Source organism: Strongylocentrotus purpuratus, unplaced genomic scaffold (genome assembly GCF_000002235.5).
Source record: "Strongylocentrotus purpuratus isolate Spur 01 unplaced genomic scaffold, Spur_5.0 spur5_contig_827, whole genome shotgun sequence".
NCBI lineage: Eukaryota > Metazoa > Echinodermata > Echinoidea > Camarodonta > Strongylocentrotidae > Strongylocentrotus > Strongylocentrotus purpuratus.
This window is the reverse complement of record NW_022145532.1, coordinates 170,170-187,001: the sequence shown is the minus strand read 5'-3', so window position 1 is coordinate 187,001 and position 16,832 is coordinate 170,170. Positions and strand designations below refer to the sequence as shown.

General features: G+C 34.3%; 2 protein-coding genes across 2 annotated transcripts in view; one reads left to right on the top strand and one right to left on the bottom strand.

Moving 5' to 3' along the window:
- Positions 1-2,023, top strand: part of LOC587136 (dynein heavy chain 3, axonemal) — a 90,077-nt gene extending 88,054 nt beyond the window's left edge. Inside the window, exons 84-86 of the mRNA XM_030982799.1 lie at positions 172-282; positions 989-1,049; positions 1,263-2,023. Of these exons, the coding sequence (XP_030838659.1) occupies positions 172-282; positions 989-1,049; positions 1,263-1,408 (318 nt within the window). The 3' untranslated portion in view covers positions 1,409-2,023. The remainder of the gene's footprint in view (positions 1-171; positions 283-988; positions 1,050-1,262) is intronic.
- A 3,826-nt stretch (positions 2,024-5,849) lies between these two features.
- Positions 5,850-16,624, bottom strand: LOC588864 (ubiquitin carboxyl-terminal hydrolase BAP1). Its single transcript, XM_011669800.2, has 12 exons — positions 16,484-16,624; positions 15,697-15,726; positions 14,296-14,483; positions 13,664-13,783; positions 12,765-12,966; positions 12,309-12,381; positions 11,742-11,862; positions 10,439-10,725; positions 9,072-9,995; positions 8,438-8,621; positions 7,890-7,982; positions 5,850-7,410 (listed from the first exon to the last, which is right to left on the bottom strand). Exons 1-12 carry the CDS (start codon positions 16,521-16,523, stop codon positions 7,183-7,185), a joined length of 2,490 nt encoding a protein of 829 aa, XP_011668102.1. The 5' UTR covers positions 16,524-16,624; the 3' UTR covers positions 5,850-7,182.
- Positions 16,625-16,832: the final 208 nt, after the last annotated feature.

Sequence of the window (16,832 nt, the reverse complement as noted above, 5' to 3'; positions counted from 1 at the left end):
ATAGATGGTTATTTTTTTAGCAGGATGATGGAATGCTTGTCACTGCATGTAGCTCTACCAATATTATGCATATTGATGTTTTTTTTTTTACAGAGTAATGGAGTATATGTGACTTGTTTGTCCTACGTAATTAAGCTGTAATAACTGAACTCCAATAACTTTTTTTTACAGGGTGATGGAGTATATGTGACTGGTTTATTCATTGAAGGAGCTCGCTGGGATAGACCAACCCATGTCCTTGCTGAATCACAACCCAAGATCCTCTATGATACTCTACCTATTGTATCCTTTGAGTTTGAATTGTCATTTTACATTCTAGATGATCAATAATGTTACAGATCTCTGTAAAGGTTTGAATTACCAGGATATAAGGATATTAAAGTAGAGAAGCTTATTATATTTTATGTATCTTTAATAAAAACACTGACAATTTCTTCCTTTCATTCTTAAAGGTATATACCAGTTCTGGTCATGCGATTGCATTGTGAAAGAAACGTTGTGGAATCGATCAGAAAAGGTTGATCATCTAGCATATAAGTATTAGTGTGTACTGCAAGGTTCTGGAATCATCAAAATGATAAGAAATTTGGCCGAGTCTTGGTAAAGTGACAAGCACTGTACACAGAAAGATGTATATGGGACTACATGATATCTATCCAGGCCGAATCGATATGATAATTTACCAAGTATATTAATTAGTAGGTGGTTTCCCGGCAAAATTTTTATCATCACATATTATTAAAAAAATATTCTTTCACATGATTGGTAATAAGAGCTTCCATTTCATTTTTTGAGAGGGGTGCGTTTCCAAAACTGGTCTTCACCTTTTAGCTCCCAATTAAAATAATGTAAAGGGTGAGCATTAATGGTTTTACTTTGGTATACTAGTATTAAGCAATGTAGATACATTAATAGACATTTAGTTTCAACATGCTTATTGTGTATTTCATTGAGTTTATGTATAGTTTCCTTAATTTACATTCATTAGATATGGATCAAACCTATTGAGAAGTCCAATGTAAAGTCTACACCATCATATTCATGTCCAGGTAAGATTCTGATAACTTTTTTTTACATGTATATTTCTCATCTTTGGGAGACAAACAAAGTCCTCTTATTTGTTATTTATTGATACAAACTAGAACCCTAATTTACATAGAAGGTTTTGAAAGATCTTTGTGTATTAAAATGTTTTTGATGTTCCGTGATCATAGCATCCAACAAATCTTTAATTTCTGTATTTCCTTTCTATTCTATTATAGTTTACAAGACGAGTGTCCGACGAGGAACATTGTCTACCACTGGACACTCCACTAACTTTGTCTTTGAGATACAGCTTCCATCATCTCATCCTCCTAACCATTGGATCAACAGGGGTGTAGCTATGCTCTGTCAACTTGACAACTAGATCAGCAGGAGTGGGACCATGCTTTGTAAGCATGACAACTAGATCAATAGGGGTAGGGCCATGCTCTGTCAGCTAGACAACTAGATTAGTAGGTGTGGCCATGCTCTGTCAGATTGACAACTAGATCAAGAGGGGTGTGGCCATGTTCTGTCAGCTTGACAACTAGATCAACATGGGTGTGGCCATGCTCTGTCAGCTTGACAACTAGAACAACAGGGATGTGCCCACGCAGTTGGCTTGATAACTAGATCAAAAGGGGTGCGGCCAACTGGCCATATTGTTGGCTTGACAACTAGATCAGCAAGGGTGTAGCTTTGCTCTATCAGCTTGACAACTAGATCAAAAGGGGTGTGCCATATTGTCGGCTTGACAACTAGATAAACAGGGGTGTGGCCATGCAGTTGGCTTGACAACTAGATCAACAAGGGTGTAGCTTTGCTCTTTCAGCTGCGCTTGACAAGTAGATCGATAGGGGTGTGGCCATGCTCTGTCAGCTTGACAACTAGGTCAACAGAGGTGTACCCACGCGGTTGGCTTGGCAACTAGATCAACAGGGGTGTGGCCACCTAATTGGCTTGAGAACTAGATCAACAGAGGTGTGCCCATGTGGTTGGCTTGACAACTTGACAAGGATGTCTAAGCTTTGCTCTATCAGAATGATAACTATATCAATAGGCATGTGGCCTCTATTAAAATCATATACTTGACACTCTGGAATACTTTTGAAAGCATGACCATTTCTTATCATGGCATCATGTGTTTTACTATTTATTTTTTCTGATGTTGGTTTTAACTAAAATATATCACCTTGACAAAAATGTAGCTTAACAAATGTGGACATTTGTATCAGGAATGCTATGCAAAATTATGTGTCTTAGCAATTGTTTTGTTTGTAAACAGTCCGTCCCATAACTGGTAAATAAATGTAATCATTCATTCAGTATATGAAATGAAAAAATATTTGCCTAATGATTGTGAGTTTGGTTATGAGAGTGCCTAAATACAGTTGTGGTGGGTATCCAGAATCATACGTCTTAAACTTCCTTGACTTTGAAGAATTTATTAAAACATATTACAATAATGTATTTGCTTTCACTTTTCTGTCCGTTTGACATGATGGATTTACTCATGAAAGTAAACAAAATGTTAAACTACAGAAGAAAACTGTATAAGTTATAGCAGAAAATTATTTGAAGACTTTGAAAACGAGTGCAAACAATCAAGAATATTGTGTCTAGGACTGTTTCAAAGCAATTTTGTGTTGTCTGGAAGGAGCTTATTGTACAATTTATTCCTTCCAATATATGATGCATTTCATTATTTCCCTAATCAGTAATGAATTTAGAGAATTAAACGTTTATCAGAACATGTTACTGCTTACTGGATTCGGTTTGGTATATTTTGAAAATGAATCATGGAAAAGGTCAAGTAAATATACATGTGTAAAAGTCAGTCTTCATTCAACGTTCATCATTTCTTTACTTTACATCATTAGATTCGGAAACATACATCAGGAAATATATCATGCTTTTTTTTCTAATTTTGTCCGTGGAATCGCAACAATTGTAGTATAATTGTATATCAGCCACATTCAATAAACTGCAAGTCCATGATAATACATTTTGTAGTTAATGTACTTCTGTTTTGCATTATTTTTTATAAAATTGAAAGTTTAAATTGAATGCCAGCTTTAGCTTTAAAGAATAGAGTCATAGAAGACAACTCAGTATGAACTGTCGAGAGGGTATTGCAATGGCAAGATTTCTATTAATGAATGTTATCAAATACATATGTCTTATATGTACTTTATGTTTGCTAATTTGGTATGCATTTTCATAAAGTTTAAATGAAACCAAGGGATGTAATGCATTTCATTGATGCAGAGAAGATTTATATTATTTCTTAGGGAGCAAAACAAGAGATGGAATTAAGTACTTCAGTTCAGTTCAGTTCAGTTCTATTTCCAAGGTCAAATTCACAAGTCATTGAACCAAATATTATATTTCTGAAAATGAGAACAAAATGTGAACGTTTTTGTTATAATCTGTAAACAAAATAAACAAGACTTGATATATACAATATCAAGGAATGTCATTCATCGCTGTTCTTTTTCCATTGTCAGTTTCCCTCCATATGACGTTACTTCTCATTTCTACAACAAAGTGTGTTCATTTTTCTTTCTCACTGTTGTATTTCATGCAATAGGATTGTACATTTCTGAATGTAGAGCATTGTACATTTCTCTAATACTCATTGTAAATAATTGATGTAAATTAGTGCATTTTATAATCTATATATATATTTGTATATAAACATTTATCAGTATGATACATCATAAGATGTGAAGTGTATGCACTGTACTTTAAAATGATGATTATATGCGTTACCAAATAAATCTAGTTGTAAATAGTTAAGTACATTCACAATCATGTAAATAAATTTATCTATATAGAAATATATTCTTAAAATGCTGATTATCTTCAACTCTATGCATTGCACATGCTGCTTCCAATAATTGGACATACTTGTAGAATACTTCTTTACATAATTTATACTCCCTGTTTGTAAGTTTGTAAGATGTAAGTTGTCTCATGTATGTTTGTATGTATGTATGTATGTCTCATGCTGTGGAAATACTTCAATTTTGCTGCTACACAAGTTGCAATCAAATATTCAAAATTGCTATCAACATTATAGAAGCACTGTAATTCATTGATAATGGTAATATTCTATTTAATTTATTTGTTAAAAGTAAGAATGAAGAATTTGTAATTTGTCAGTGTACAGTTGATGACTAATGATCAAAGAGAAGATGTCTACATCTATAAACTGTTTGTACATTTTTGTAAAAATACAACTTTTGGAGCAACCTTGAATATTTTCTTCTTAGAATTCATAAACCTGTACTTTTTCTTTTGATGCACATCACTAATATGCAGGAAATTCTACTGTCATAATGCGACTGGTAGTATTTATAGTTGTGTGTGTGGATCGATATACAACTGTATAATATAATAGAATGATTCTTTAGTGAACCCATAGCCATTTTTTCATATGTGTAAACTTGATAATTAGTAGTATAAATTGCCAAATTAGCCATGAAAACAAAAGATTACAAGCTAATATTTACATTCCAAAATATGCTACAGTTTTACCTTGAGTTTGTGTTTTCTGTCTCTTACTGAATGTACATGGGTATTTTCTTGTTTTGTTTGTTCCGTATCGTAGCTAAATTGCATGTTACAAAAATCAATATTTTGATAAAATTATTTATGAAAGAATTATGAAAGGACAAATTGATTTAATTTATTTTACAGTTGATCATGAGAGTTGTATACATTCTTTACCCTTTGTAGATAATAAATATATCCTTTACATGATGTAAAACCATTTATCTTGATGTTGGAGTTATATGTATTGTGGTATGGTGAGACAATGAATCAAAGAATTTTACATTATACAAAACACAATTTTGATGAATGAGTTTAGATTGTACATATGATCTGAAAGAAAGAAAGAAGAAAAAATGTGGAGATAGACAAAGGGAGAGAGGGGCAAAGGGAAAGTAGAGAGAGAGAGAGAGAGAGAGAGAGAGAGAGAGAGAGAGAGGAGAGAGAGAGAATGCATGCTTATGATAGACAAATGAAGAATAATATCTTGGGTGCAATGAAGTAGGATAGAGGAGATTATCACAGGAAATAATTGCTCTGAACGAAATGGTGCCTTTTCACATAATATACACTCAACCAAAATGGTAAGTCTCCCTTCCTGATACTTTTTAATGTAACATAAGGAATGTTTGATAAAATTTGTTCATATGAAATATTATCTGAATCAAACTTATAAATCAATTCCTGAAGATGATATCAAAGCATTTACATTTAGTTCAAACTATTTACAATTAATGTATGTTGTACAGGAAGAAGAAGGAAAAATAAAATTTAAAGTAAAATAGAAAATAAAAGCTAAAGAAAGAGCTAACAATGAAAACAAGAACAAAAACAACAATAAAACAAAGCTTATAATTTTCAAATGTAATACATAATATATGCATTATTTTATTTACATAATTTATTTCTATCAAGTGAAATTGGATTTAAAAATGGATTTATATGTAGAAATAATAACCAAGTGGGCATTGACAAAAGACAAAGGTTGAAGTACTCGTTTCACAAAACATCAATACCACTGTTTGGGCAAATAAATTACGAGTAAGTGTGTTAACGGTTAATGAATGCTAAAATATGAATTGTCATCACAAGTGAACTTGACATGTGGTTTGATCCAAGGCTAGGCTGTCAATTGAAACTATCATCAGGTTCACTCAAATCTTTGAATGTAATCCTTTCATTAATAATAAATACCTTGGATTTGCCCATTTATGACTAGTAAATTTATTGCAGCCCACAAGAGAGAAGAAAATGATCTATTCCCCCCCCCCTCCCTCCCCCTCCCTCCCTTTGAACCCTTACCTCTTGCATTTACTGTACATTGCTAGGAACTCATTCCAGAAGAGCTAAGTTTTGTTCCAGTCAAGAAACAATGAATGTCATGTATCTTATCTTTGGAGAATACACATACTGAATAATATCGTATGACCAACACAGAGACATGCTGATGATATGTGCAAGGTAAATACATCTACTATACCAGTATATCTTACATATCAAACCTGGCAAAATATGTTTAGTATACATATTTCCATAACACCATCAAATATGAACCAATAATTCGCTTTTATACGCATATATTTCATTTGATAATCAACAAGCATGATTCACTTAATTAGCTGCTGCAATAATCCAAATGCACAGACACAACAATCATGAATTTACAGATTTCAAAGTCACTTCAAATGATCTAGTTGATTTTTTTAAAGGTTCAATTCATATTCTGACTGCTGTAGTGATATGTGTGAGTATTAAATGCTAACAGATTGTAACATTAACATGTCATCATCATTTTCAATCATGTGAATTTGTGGTGTAAAAACAAGAGTAGTGTTGATAATTATAATTTCTATTTGGGCAAAGTAGACTCTATACATAAGAGTCTCCTGGTAAATACTGCTCATATACATTCAAATAGATACGTATGACATTTTAGCCGTTATTACAAGCATACAAATTTAGATTTCACTTGACTTCATAATATTTTTACCAACACAAATACATCTCAACAGCCAATATAACTTCTTGTTATAGAAAACTGCCGTGCTATAATATGTGCAGGCTGAATACAAGAAAATACAATGAATTTCAAATACTACATGAACATGAGCATTCTTTCAAAGTCATAATTTTCAAATTGGGGCTAATCGAGGGGTAAATTCAAAATTATTTGATAGATCACATGAAAATGAAAGAGGAAAGTCTTAAGTTTAGCATTGGTACCAATTTTCATCAACAATAGTGGAGAAGTTTACTAATGAAAGCTTTTAAAAAAAATCCTTCAAAAAATAAAATTTACTTTTTCTCCATTGCAAATGTCAAGTAATTCAGATGTCAATCGGTTTATGTCACAGTCATCTGTACGGAGAGATTTTCAGCCAATTTGGTTTTATGGGACAAATTTGTGCTGTGTGCTTGCCCAACAATACAGCATGTGATGTTTTGTCCAATTGAAACTGAGTTGTCCAAATTCCGTATAGCAATGGCACTGGGTAATATGTTACATTACAGTGGTATGATTAAGGTCTAATCTAATAATAAAAAATTCACACTGTTATTCTCACATTTCTTTAACAGCTTTGTGTAATCTATTTCGAAATTACATTACTTGTACTTCCCCGACTTCTTTCGGATACCTCTCGATCGATTCTTCCTTCTCCTCCTATCGGGTTTACGGTTCCTCTGCAGCCGTCCTAGTGAGGAGATACCTTGTCTTCGCTTGATGAGGGTGTGTTTCTCTACCAACGGCGCTAGTTTACCCTGCTCAGCTAGCATAGACAGGAATGTGAAGATGAATGGATCATAGTTGTGGGTCCGTCGGTTGTCATCAATCTGCAGAAAATATAATTTCACATGTACTAGTTCATGATATTTCAACATTGCAGAGACTTAGAATGTTGATTATTAATTTTTGCTGAAGTGGCAACAACTAACAACAAAACATGTGTCACCATTAGAACAGAGATACACACAAACTACTACTTCGTCTTCTTTGGCTTCACAAGGATGTATCAAGGCAAATGTTGTGAACTGACAGGCAGGGCCCCCATCTTAAAAAGAGTTGATATTAATCGTAACTTATTTGTGATTGATATCAATCGCAACCATGTCCATAAGAGATAGGAGACTGCAAACTTGCGATTGATTGAAGAACTTGCCATTGATATTGATCGATCACAACTTTTTATAACACAAGGCCCAGGTCTCCTTCTTTGCAGTTTGAAATTAGATATTCTTTTCATCACTTTTCAAATCTATCTAAAATGAGACGAGTGCTTTCAAGACTATCGAATTGTGTCTCTAAAAATTACCTTGTACTTGTTTCTCTTCTCCCGTTCATCCTGTAGTCTCTGCTCATACACACTGATTTCACTCTCTACTCCTTTCAAGACATCGAGAAGCTCCTGCAAAAAGGTTAATTTTTTTTTTTTACAGGAATCATGTAAAGTAAAACTATATGTAGGTGAATGGCACAGAGAAAAAATATATAGAATAGAATAGAAATAAGATAAAGATAAGAGAAGGACAGACAGACCAAGATCGATAGGTAACAATATGATTATTTATTTAATTTTCTGCAAAACACATATCCTGTGAATCATTCGTTTTGTGACCAATAAAACTTATCAAGATAAAAATAAAAATAGGTAATAATAATGGGTGAAAGTGAGAGTGAATGATATATTCGTGGTCGATTGTTGACCTAAAGTGTTTAGTTTATCCTTGAGGAGAGCATAATTGACGGAAACACTCTAATAAATCTGTGGACACAGTACATTTCATTTTTTAATAGCAAGTATCACATACATGCCACATAGCCATATATAAAAAGGAGACAGTGTTCATTAAAGCATCTTACCCCTGGTGTGAAGTGCTGAGTATCATCTTGTTTGAGGGCAGCTTTCTTGATCTTCGTCCAGACAGCTGCTTCTCGTTTGCCCGAGCCACGCCCACCTGATCCATCCTTGTTGAAAAGCTGTCTCTTAGCTTGGATGTCAGTATCATCAAAGTCAATACCCGGTCTCTTTCTCAATGACTTCAACCTGTTTAGGGGAGAAAATGAATAAATATGTCATTTCTGAAATATTTGGTTGCTTTCAGTCTATTCCCCTTTGAACAGAGACTTTAATAATATGAAGCTTCCACATACTTACAGTGACAATGTATTGTTGACCAATTAAACAAAGACTGTTTTGAGATTGTGGGACATAATGTAAATGGTAAGAAATATTTTGCAAATGGAAGGACCTAGAAAGAAAGCGACAATAAATATTTCTAGGCCAAACAGGAAGGTCATTGTCGAACATGGTCTATTATCAATTAAAGTTTGAGTGTGAATTTATAGTTTGAGATGAAGAGCTGAACGAATGATTTTGACAACAACAACAAACGATTGCTTCATAGAATGATATCTGCCTGATACTAGATATTACTGCCTCAAATAGAATACACAAGAGACATGAATATCTCTACATTCATACACTCAAGTTTACCTTCCAATATCCAGTCCTCCAATCTCCCCTCCCTCATCGATAATGGCCTGCTTCCTTTCATCTTCAATCTTGGCGATGGCAGCTTCCAACTTATTCCTCTCATCCACGCTAGCACCGGCTTTCCAGGCCTGGAACTTATTGAGTTTGCTTGTGGTGGGACTGCTCGACCTAGACTGATTAGCAGACTTGATGAGAGGGGAGTTGAAAGCACTACCCATCTCAGAAGCTGTATCCGTGCTGTAGTTGCTAGGCGACGGTGAAGACGGGATGCGATCCGGCGCTGTGTGGATGGTGAGCGGTTGGCATAAATCTGGAGGAATCTTCGCTGTGAAAGACAGAAGCGTCTTGTTGCTAGTACTTGGTTCTGATTTAATCTCTTGTTTAATCCCCTGTTTGATCTCCGACTTAATCTCCGGTTTAATCTCTGAATTAACCACATCCCCTTTGATGCTCTCACCTTCATTACTCTCATTTTCTTTGGTGTCCTTTTCTTGAGCATCCATCATTTCATTGGTGTCACCCTTCATGATATCCTCCTCCTCCTTCTTACATTCTTCCATCTTTGTGCTTTCTACCTTTGCCTCTGTCACATTCTCCACGTCAACAATCTCCACACTCTCTGTCCAACTGCCTCCATCGGCATCACTATTATCTGTCTTCACAACTAGACACACGTTCCCCTCATCCCTCTCTGGTATTTCACCCGCCCCCTCAGCACCTTGCTCCTGCGTATCACTTGGTCCAGCCTTTAAATTTTGGTCCTCTTGAAAAGACGACTTTAAACTCTTGCCCGAACCCTTGTCCAAGCTCTTGTCTTCCTCACTCTCAGATTCTGCCGAGTCTGTATTGGGGCTTGACATTGATTGTTCATCACAAGACAGAGGAGATTTACAATAGTTGTGACTGTCAAGGGCTGCTGGTAATCTAAAAAATAAAAAAAGTAGAGCAAAACACAAAAATTACCAATGAACTCACTAAATATGATTAGATATGTAATTCAGTCATTAAATTTTACATTTAATATTTTTGTAAAAAGAACTTTATGTAATACAACCACTGGAACTGGGACATTATAAGGTTATTATTTGTTGGTATCTATACTGGCTCAATTGTCTGTTTCTGATTCCTTATGTATTTTCTTTATTGTCACATAAAATAATAAGCAGATGCAACAAACATATGTCCATAATTATAGAATAATAGATTACGTGATCATTCTATCCGAACAAGTAATGTACATGATAAGAATCCATTATGGTAGAAATACTGAAACAACTTTTAATCCTTCAGATTCAAACATCCAAATCTTGTTTGAAGACATCAAGGTAACACTTAAGATAAGATATCGATTAGATATCAGCTCTTACTTGTACACCACCGGTGTTGGGCTTGGACCTTTATCCATCTGGACATGTTTCTTCTTCTTTTTCTTCTTTTTCTTTTTCTTCTTTTTGACTGAAGTGATCTCCTCTGCATGTTGTCTGTATGTGTGCTGAGATGTGAAGTTTGGGAGGTTCTTTGCAGAGTCACCTAGATGATTTTCAGTTGATGTCGATTCCCTGTGCTCTTTGGTTGTGTCACACCTTGCATCAAACACTCTGGACAGCTTGAGTGATAGTTTCCCAGATGGAGGTTTTTGTGTCGACTCCACAAGCTGTATATCATGGAAAAAGAGCAGTTCAGTTCCAGTAGAATTTGTAATAGTTGTAAGAATGAATTCACATAAAATGCTCTATTGCTTAGATTGAATAAAAAGCAGGGTGTCTTTATACAATGTAACACAAATTAAATAATCTAAAAGCAGATTCTTATGTGCAAGAAATTTTTTATTTTTTTTCTTCAAGTGGTCCAGATTAGCAAAATCATTGAAATTACAACACTAAATTTTGCGAATCAAGAAAGTGTTTTGATTAATTTATTGTTAAAGGCTGTCATTAATAATAATAATAATAATAATACTCAGTTCTTTTATAGCGCATAACACATTACAGGATAGCATGTCCCTATGCGCTTCAAATAGAAAAGAAAGAATTACAAGAAAAAGTCATACACATTAGAAAATCCACTTAGAAACAAAGAAGTACATGTAGTGTTGGACGCTGAGTTCATGAGTGTACAATTTTAACATTGAATAAATACGTTTTAAGAGAAACCTTAAACTTGTTCAAATTATTGTGATTTCTCATGGAATCTGGAAGTGAATTCCATAAGACTGAGGAGGCGTGCATAAAAGAACGTTCACCGTATGTTTTTGTTGAGGTGGGAGGAACAATAAATAATGATTTTGAGCTTGATCTTAAAGTACGAGTAGGCCGATATAATGATAAAAGTTCACATAAATAAGAAGGGGCAATGTCATGAAAGCATTCGTATGCAAAAACTAATAGTTTAAACAAAATACGGGAGTGGACAGGAACAGCAACACACCTTCACGTAGTCACAGGTATGCACACACATAAATAAAAATATGTTTAACAAAATTTTCAAATCACAAAGTTTCCTCGTCTTACATGTAGCTTCATTCTCATGAATGATTTACTTATCATCAGAATGACAAAGTGAAATGGTCTACCGGGATATAAAGTATATCAAATAATTATTTTGTCAACAGAAATGTTACTTTTCCATGTGAAATGAAAAAGGAAGTTATCTATGATGTAATGTATTTACCTGATTGAGGGTCTGCAGTAGAATCTCTCTATTTGATCTGAGTGTAGAGAGCTTCTGTTCTATGGCTATCTTCTTGTCTGCTACTACAGCCATCAAACTAAACCTGATGTCAGATGAACCACTGGAATGTTATGAAAGATACAAATTATTTTCAAAGAAATATAAACTACTATGAAATAATTTTCAAAGAGAACGAGGTATTCTTTAATTAAAAAAACGCCATAACAGACAAAGGGAATAAGTAAACAGCTTGACACGGTGCACTTGTCTAATACAAAATTATATTTAAAGAAATATATACTAAAACAATATGAAATCTTTTTCAAAGAAAAAGAGTTTTTTTTTAAATTACAAAAACACCATAAAAGAAAAAGGGAATAATCAATTAATTTGATATGGTGCCCTACTCTACAACCATGGATAATTACTGATTGATGACTATATGGTCGGATGTGTGTCACATAACTATAATAACCTTATTCTGGTATTCAAAAATCATAAAAACTGAAAAAGAGAGAAGTTCACGATGACTACTATACAGCCAAAATATATAAAATATTCACTTACCCTTCATTCTCGAGTCTATCAGCGATGACTCTCTGGAACTTAGCAGTCCATTCTTCTTTTTCATCCCAAGGCCCTACAATCAGAATCAAGCATCTTAGCTCGTTAATAACAAAAAACAGTTCTGGCCTTATGAAGAGCATCATTCAAAAAGGTCTTTTTTAATAGTATTATATACCGTAATTATATATCTATATTCTAATGTACATTCCCTCAAAATACCAATTAATAATTAATTTTCATTGAAATCAGTGGCAATATCTCCATTCAGATGAAGAAATTTGGAATTTAACATTGGTTCAAAGACACATAAATGACACATATCACTTTCACAGTAAATGTAAAATTTGGCATGTGGCATATCTGGACATTAATGACATCATACATCATGGAAAACTTAACAATTTAAAGTAAACACAGAATTTATCCTAGAAAGTTTGTAAATGAAGGTCAACTTACCATGATCCAGAGGGCCTCGTTTGAGTCCATCCAGCTCATAGAGCCTTCCTCCTATAGGGACATAGCTGACGAAATGGAAGGTTTCTCTAGCTCTTGTGATTCCTCCGGTAGCTTTCTCTGGTAACCTTGGAGGTTCTGGATGAGCATGGGCATTGTGAGCTTGGGCTATCTCTGGTACATTCCCAATGGCTTCCCCACGATCCTAGCAGGTAGGAAACCAAATAAGAATGTATCCAGGATTTGGTTTCAATAAAGGCATTGTGTAACAATATTTCCAGTTTTACAAATATGAGATGCCTCTACGTGTTATTACGTGTCTGTGATATGGTGTAATTTTGAAGCCCTAAAACAAATTGTGCTTCAAAAAGTAAAAATCCTCAAAGTGACCGGTTTTACCACTCATTTTGGCCAGTAGACTGTAGTGTTAAAAAAAACACATTGGGAAAACGGTTTTGAAATTTTGAATTCCAATCATAAATACATGTATCTTGATAAACAAACATGCAAATGGTTTGTAAAAATCATGTGATTCATTTCTGACCTAAAGATTTATAATTATGATTGCAGCATAAGCTAAATCCAGAATTTTGTTCAGAATCAGAGGCAAAGTTACTTATACCTTTAAGTTACCAAGACCAAAGACAGACTGTTAATTTCTATTCAAAGCATGCACTTGAAAATCAATATAAGGTTAACTGAACTAATAGGCCGACACACTTTTAAGCTAGGAGCACCATAAATGATTGACTGGAGGCAAACCTGTGTAGGTATACATTTCATAAGACACTTGATTACCGGTAATAGACATATGTGAACAACCTTAAAAGTATTTTCTTAAACACTTACAATTCTTTTTACAAACTCTAAAACTTCAGACTGATGGAGGGATAAATTCTTACCTCTGGGCTGAAGTTTTTAGTAAACTCCTTGAAGTTTGAAAGAGTTTTCCCCAAGGTAATGTCTTGGCAGTTGAGCAGTATGCTGAGTAGAGCATGTGTTGCACAGGAATTTGGTACCATCTGAATTCAGCAAATGGAATACATTGTAGATCACAATTAATGGAATGGAAAGTGAAATGGGCAGGTATCATCCACTCAGAACTTACAGATTATGATGGCAAAATATTCTCATGAAAGATGCTATTTCAATAAATTGAGTGGCAACAGTTTTATAAGAACCGGAACATTTTCTTTTCTTTTAATTTACAATTATTGATACTGGAATATGCTTCTCTACATTATTCCATATACAGTCAAACCTGTCTACAGCGACCGCCCAAGGGAAACACAAAAAGTGGTCTTTGTAGACAGGTTCCTTTAGTACATGTTTCAATGAGAAACCATTTTCAAGGGAAACAAAAAATGTGCTTGTTGTAGACAGGTGGTCACTAAAGCAGGTTTGACTGTATATCAAAGATAATGAAATAAATTGCTATTTTGTAATGATAAGATACCCTATACAAAAGACAAAATAATTGACCGATTAAATCATCTTTTTTCCCCCGACTGTTATCAACTAGATCTGAGCTTACCTGATGGGCAAAGAACATGTCTTTGAGCAGGCCTGGATTAGTGACGTATGCATCATCCGCTATTGACTGAACCTTACGTCTCGCTCGACGTTCTTCAATCCATTTAAAGAGAAAGATGAATCCATAGACCGGTCCATCTATAGGCTTTTGAAGGTCATACACCTCTTCAACCTGTACACCTTTTGTTCCTAGAATCGATGAGAGTTTAACACACATATTTCAGAGCTGGATCATGTTTGATAATTCTTTTGGGGTTGGAACAGTTATAATGCCAATGGCAATCAGTCAAGTAAAATAAGAACCAGTACCTACTGGTCAAAAAGCATTAAGGCTGAATTCTACATGTATTTAAATCAAATCACAGAATCAATAGAAAAGGGAAGGTACAAATATGAATTCACTCATGTACTTATATACATTTCATTCCTCTTCTTAGTCCTATTCCTCTTTTGAATTCAAATACAAACATTCATCATTTTTTAGAAGAATGTTAAAGATTGATAATTCAACGATTCTGTTACTCATGTATATGAATGACAATTTTATGGCTATCTATTTTGTCAGTAATGTGGTATAAGATATTCATGTTTTGTCCTGTTTTTCTCAATCAGTATGCAGTATTGTGCTACATGTACTAGACAATTATAATATATCACTTAAAATACTCATAATAAAGTAAAGAAATATGTTTTATACCTATAGTGTATACCTACATATTCTATCTTTATGCTTTGAATTTTACAATGTCAATTGAACAATGTCTCAATTCAATTAAATTCAATACTTATTCTACTTCTTCTGTTGAAGTACAGGCCACCATGCTGTTGGTGTATCTCCGTACTTTGAGGTTGTGCAGATATATATACATGTTATTGTAACACAGGCGCGTACGCAGGATTTTTTCAAGGGGGGGGTTTTAACATTTATAAATCGGTCCGAAAATTTCGCAACGACTCAGCCAGCCGCTGAATAAGCGGGGGGGGGGGGGGGGGGGGTAAGAGGACACTTTTTTTTTTTTTTTTTGGTCTCGAAATTTGGAAATTTGACATTTTGCTCCGTTGGGGGGGGGGTAAGGTCACCTTTTTTAGGTCGGCCATGGGAATAATTTTTTTTTTTTTTTTTTTTTTTTTTAATAATTAAAAAAAAAAAAAAAAAAAAAAAAAAAAAAATCCAAAAGGGGGGGGTTTTAGGTTTTTTTTAGGGGGGTTTACACACAAAAAATTTCCAAAGGGGGGGGTTTAACCCCCCAAACCCCCCCCCCTGCGTACGCGCCTGTTGTAACACCTCACATGTAACAGAAATTTGTTTAAATATTATTGACCATGCAGAACTAGATGTCAGATAGAAGCAGACGAATAAGTAATGTGGTTGATTGATGTTCAAGATAGAAAATCAGCTTACCAAACTCTTGGACAAGAAGAGTGAACACACCTGGAAATTAAATGAGATAAATTATTAAAAGACTTTAAAGATTAGACTCTAAATGACTGGATCAATTTACTTAACAGTTTTTAGACTTACACTGTAAGTAACAGTTAAATAAGAGTTCAAGGGCCCGTTTGGGGCTTCTTGGGCATCCCATTGAAACATGTGTTATAGAATTAACACACGTTTCTATGGGATGCCGTGAACTTAGAGTAGACTCAGCTCAGGACGATTTCAAGAAACTGGCCCCAGACATCATTTCAACTTCAAGAAACCGTCATTAGTACAACTAGTCTACAAGTTCACCGGCATTCTATTAAAACATGTGTTATAAACACTTACATACATTTTAATGGCGTGTTGCCTCTTGGTTAACTTGTATATTTATGAATTATGATAACTTCTCTGATCCCGTTTCATAGATTGAAAAGATGCCCAGCGCCCACGCCCAGACCCCCCAGCTGTCTTTTTCCGTTGACATTTGTGTAGCAACGAGTAAAGGATAATAATTCATTAAAAAAAAATGGTTAGATCTAGACTACATGAAGAAAACATAAATCTAGAGAAAGTCAATCTATGGAAACTCAATATTGTTGTTGTTTCATTTCAGTCATGCACGGGCGTTGCGTCGTATTATATTCGCCGCTCATCATGTTACTCACTTATTGTGGCACAATTATCAATATGTGGGACCATTATGATATCACAAAGAAAAAACAAACTTTGATTACGCTATTAAAAATCATTATAAATAATAAAATACCTGGATCACTTTCAAGTTCAAGCCATTCTCCAGCCATCATTGCTAACAATAGATGGAAGTCAGACTATATTCGACCTCTATTCTCACTCTCAAGTCGCATCTTTTCCACTTCAGAAAAATCACAAGCGCGTATGATCTATGAAAAGCTGTCTGATATTTATTATTGAGTATATAAAATACAAGCTATGAGGCTGTTAGTTTAAAAAAAGTCATGTTTTCGAATATGATCCTCTCAAACCTAATTTGATGGCATTTATTAAGTAATGTAAATGTAATCATTACACGTACATCATTATATTCACTAATCTTGATTTATCTCAATTTTGGCACGTCATAGTCCACATGGTTA

Excerpts from the sequence above, each read along its gene's own strand:
- LOC588864 (XM_011669800.2), bottom strand. The coding sequence starts at position 16,523 with ATGATGGCTGGAGAATGGCTTGAACTTGAAAGTGATCCAG. Across the intron at positions 12,967-13,663 it reads CTAAAAACTTCAGCCCAGAG|GATCGTGGGGAAGCCATTGG; the intron begins GTAAGAATTTAT and ends CCTACCTGCTAG. Across the intron at positions 7,983-8,437 it reads CTCAGCACTTCACACCAGGG|GAGCTTCTCGATGTCTTGAA; the intron begins GTAAGATGCTTT and ends ACCTTTTTGCAG.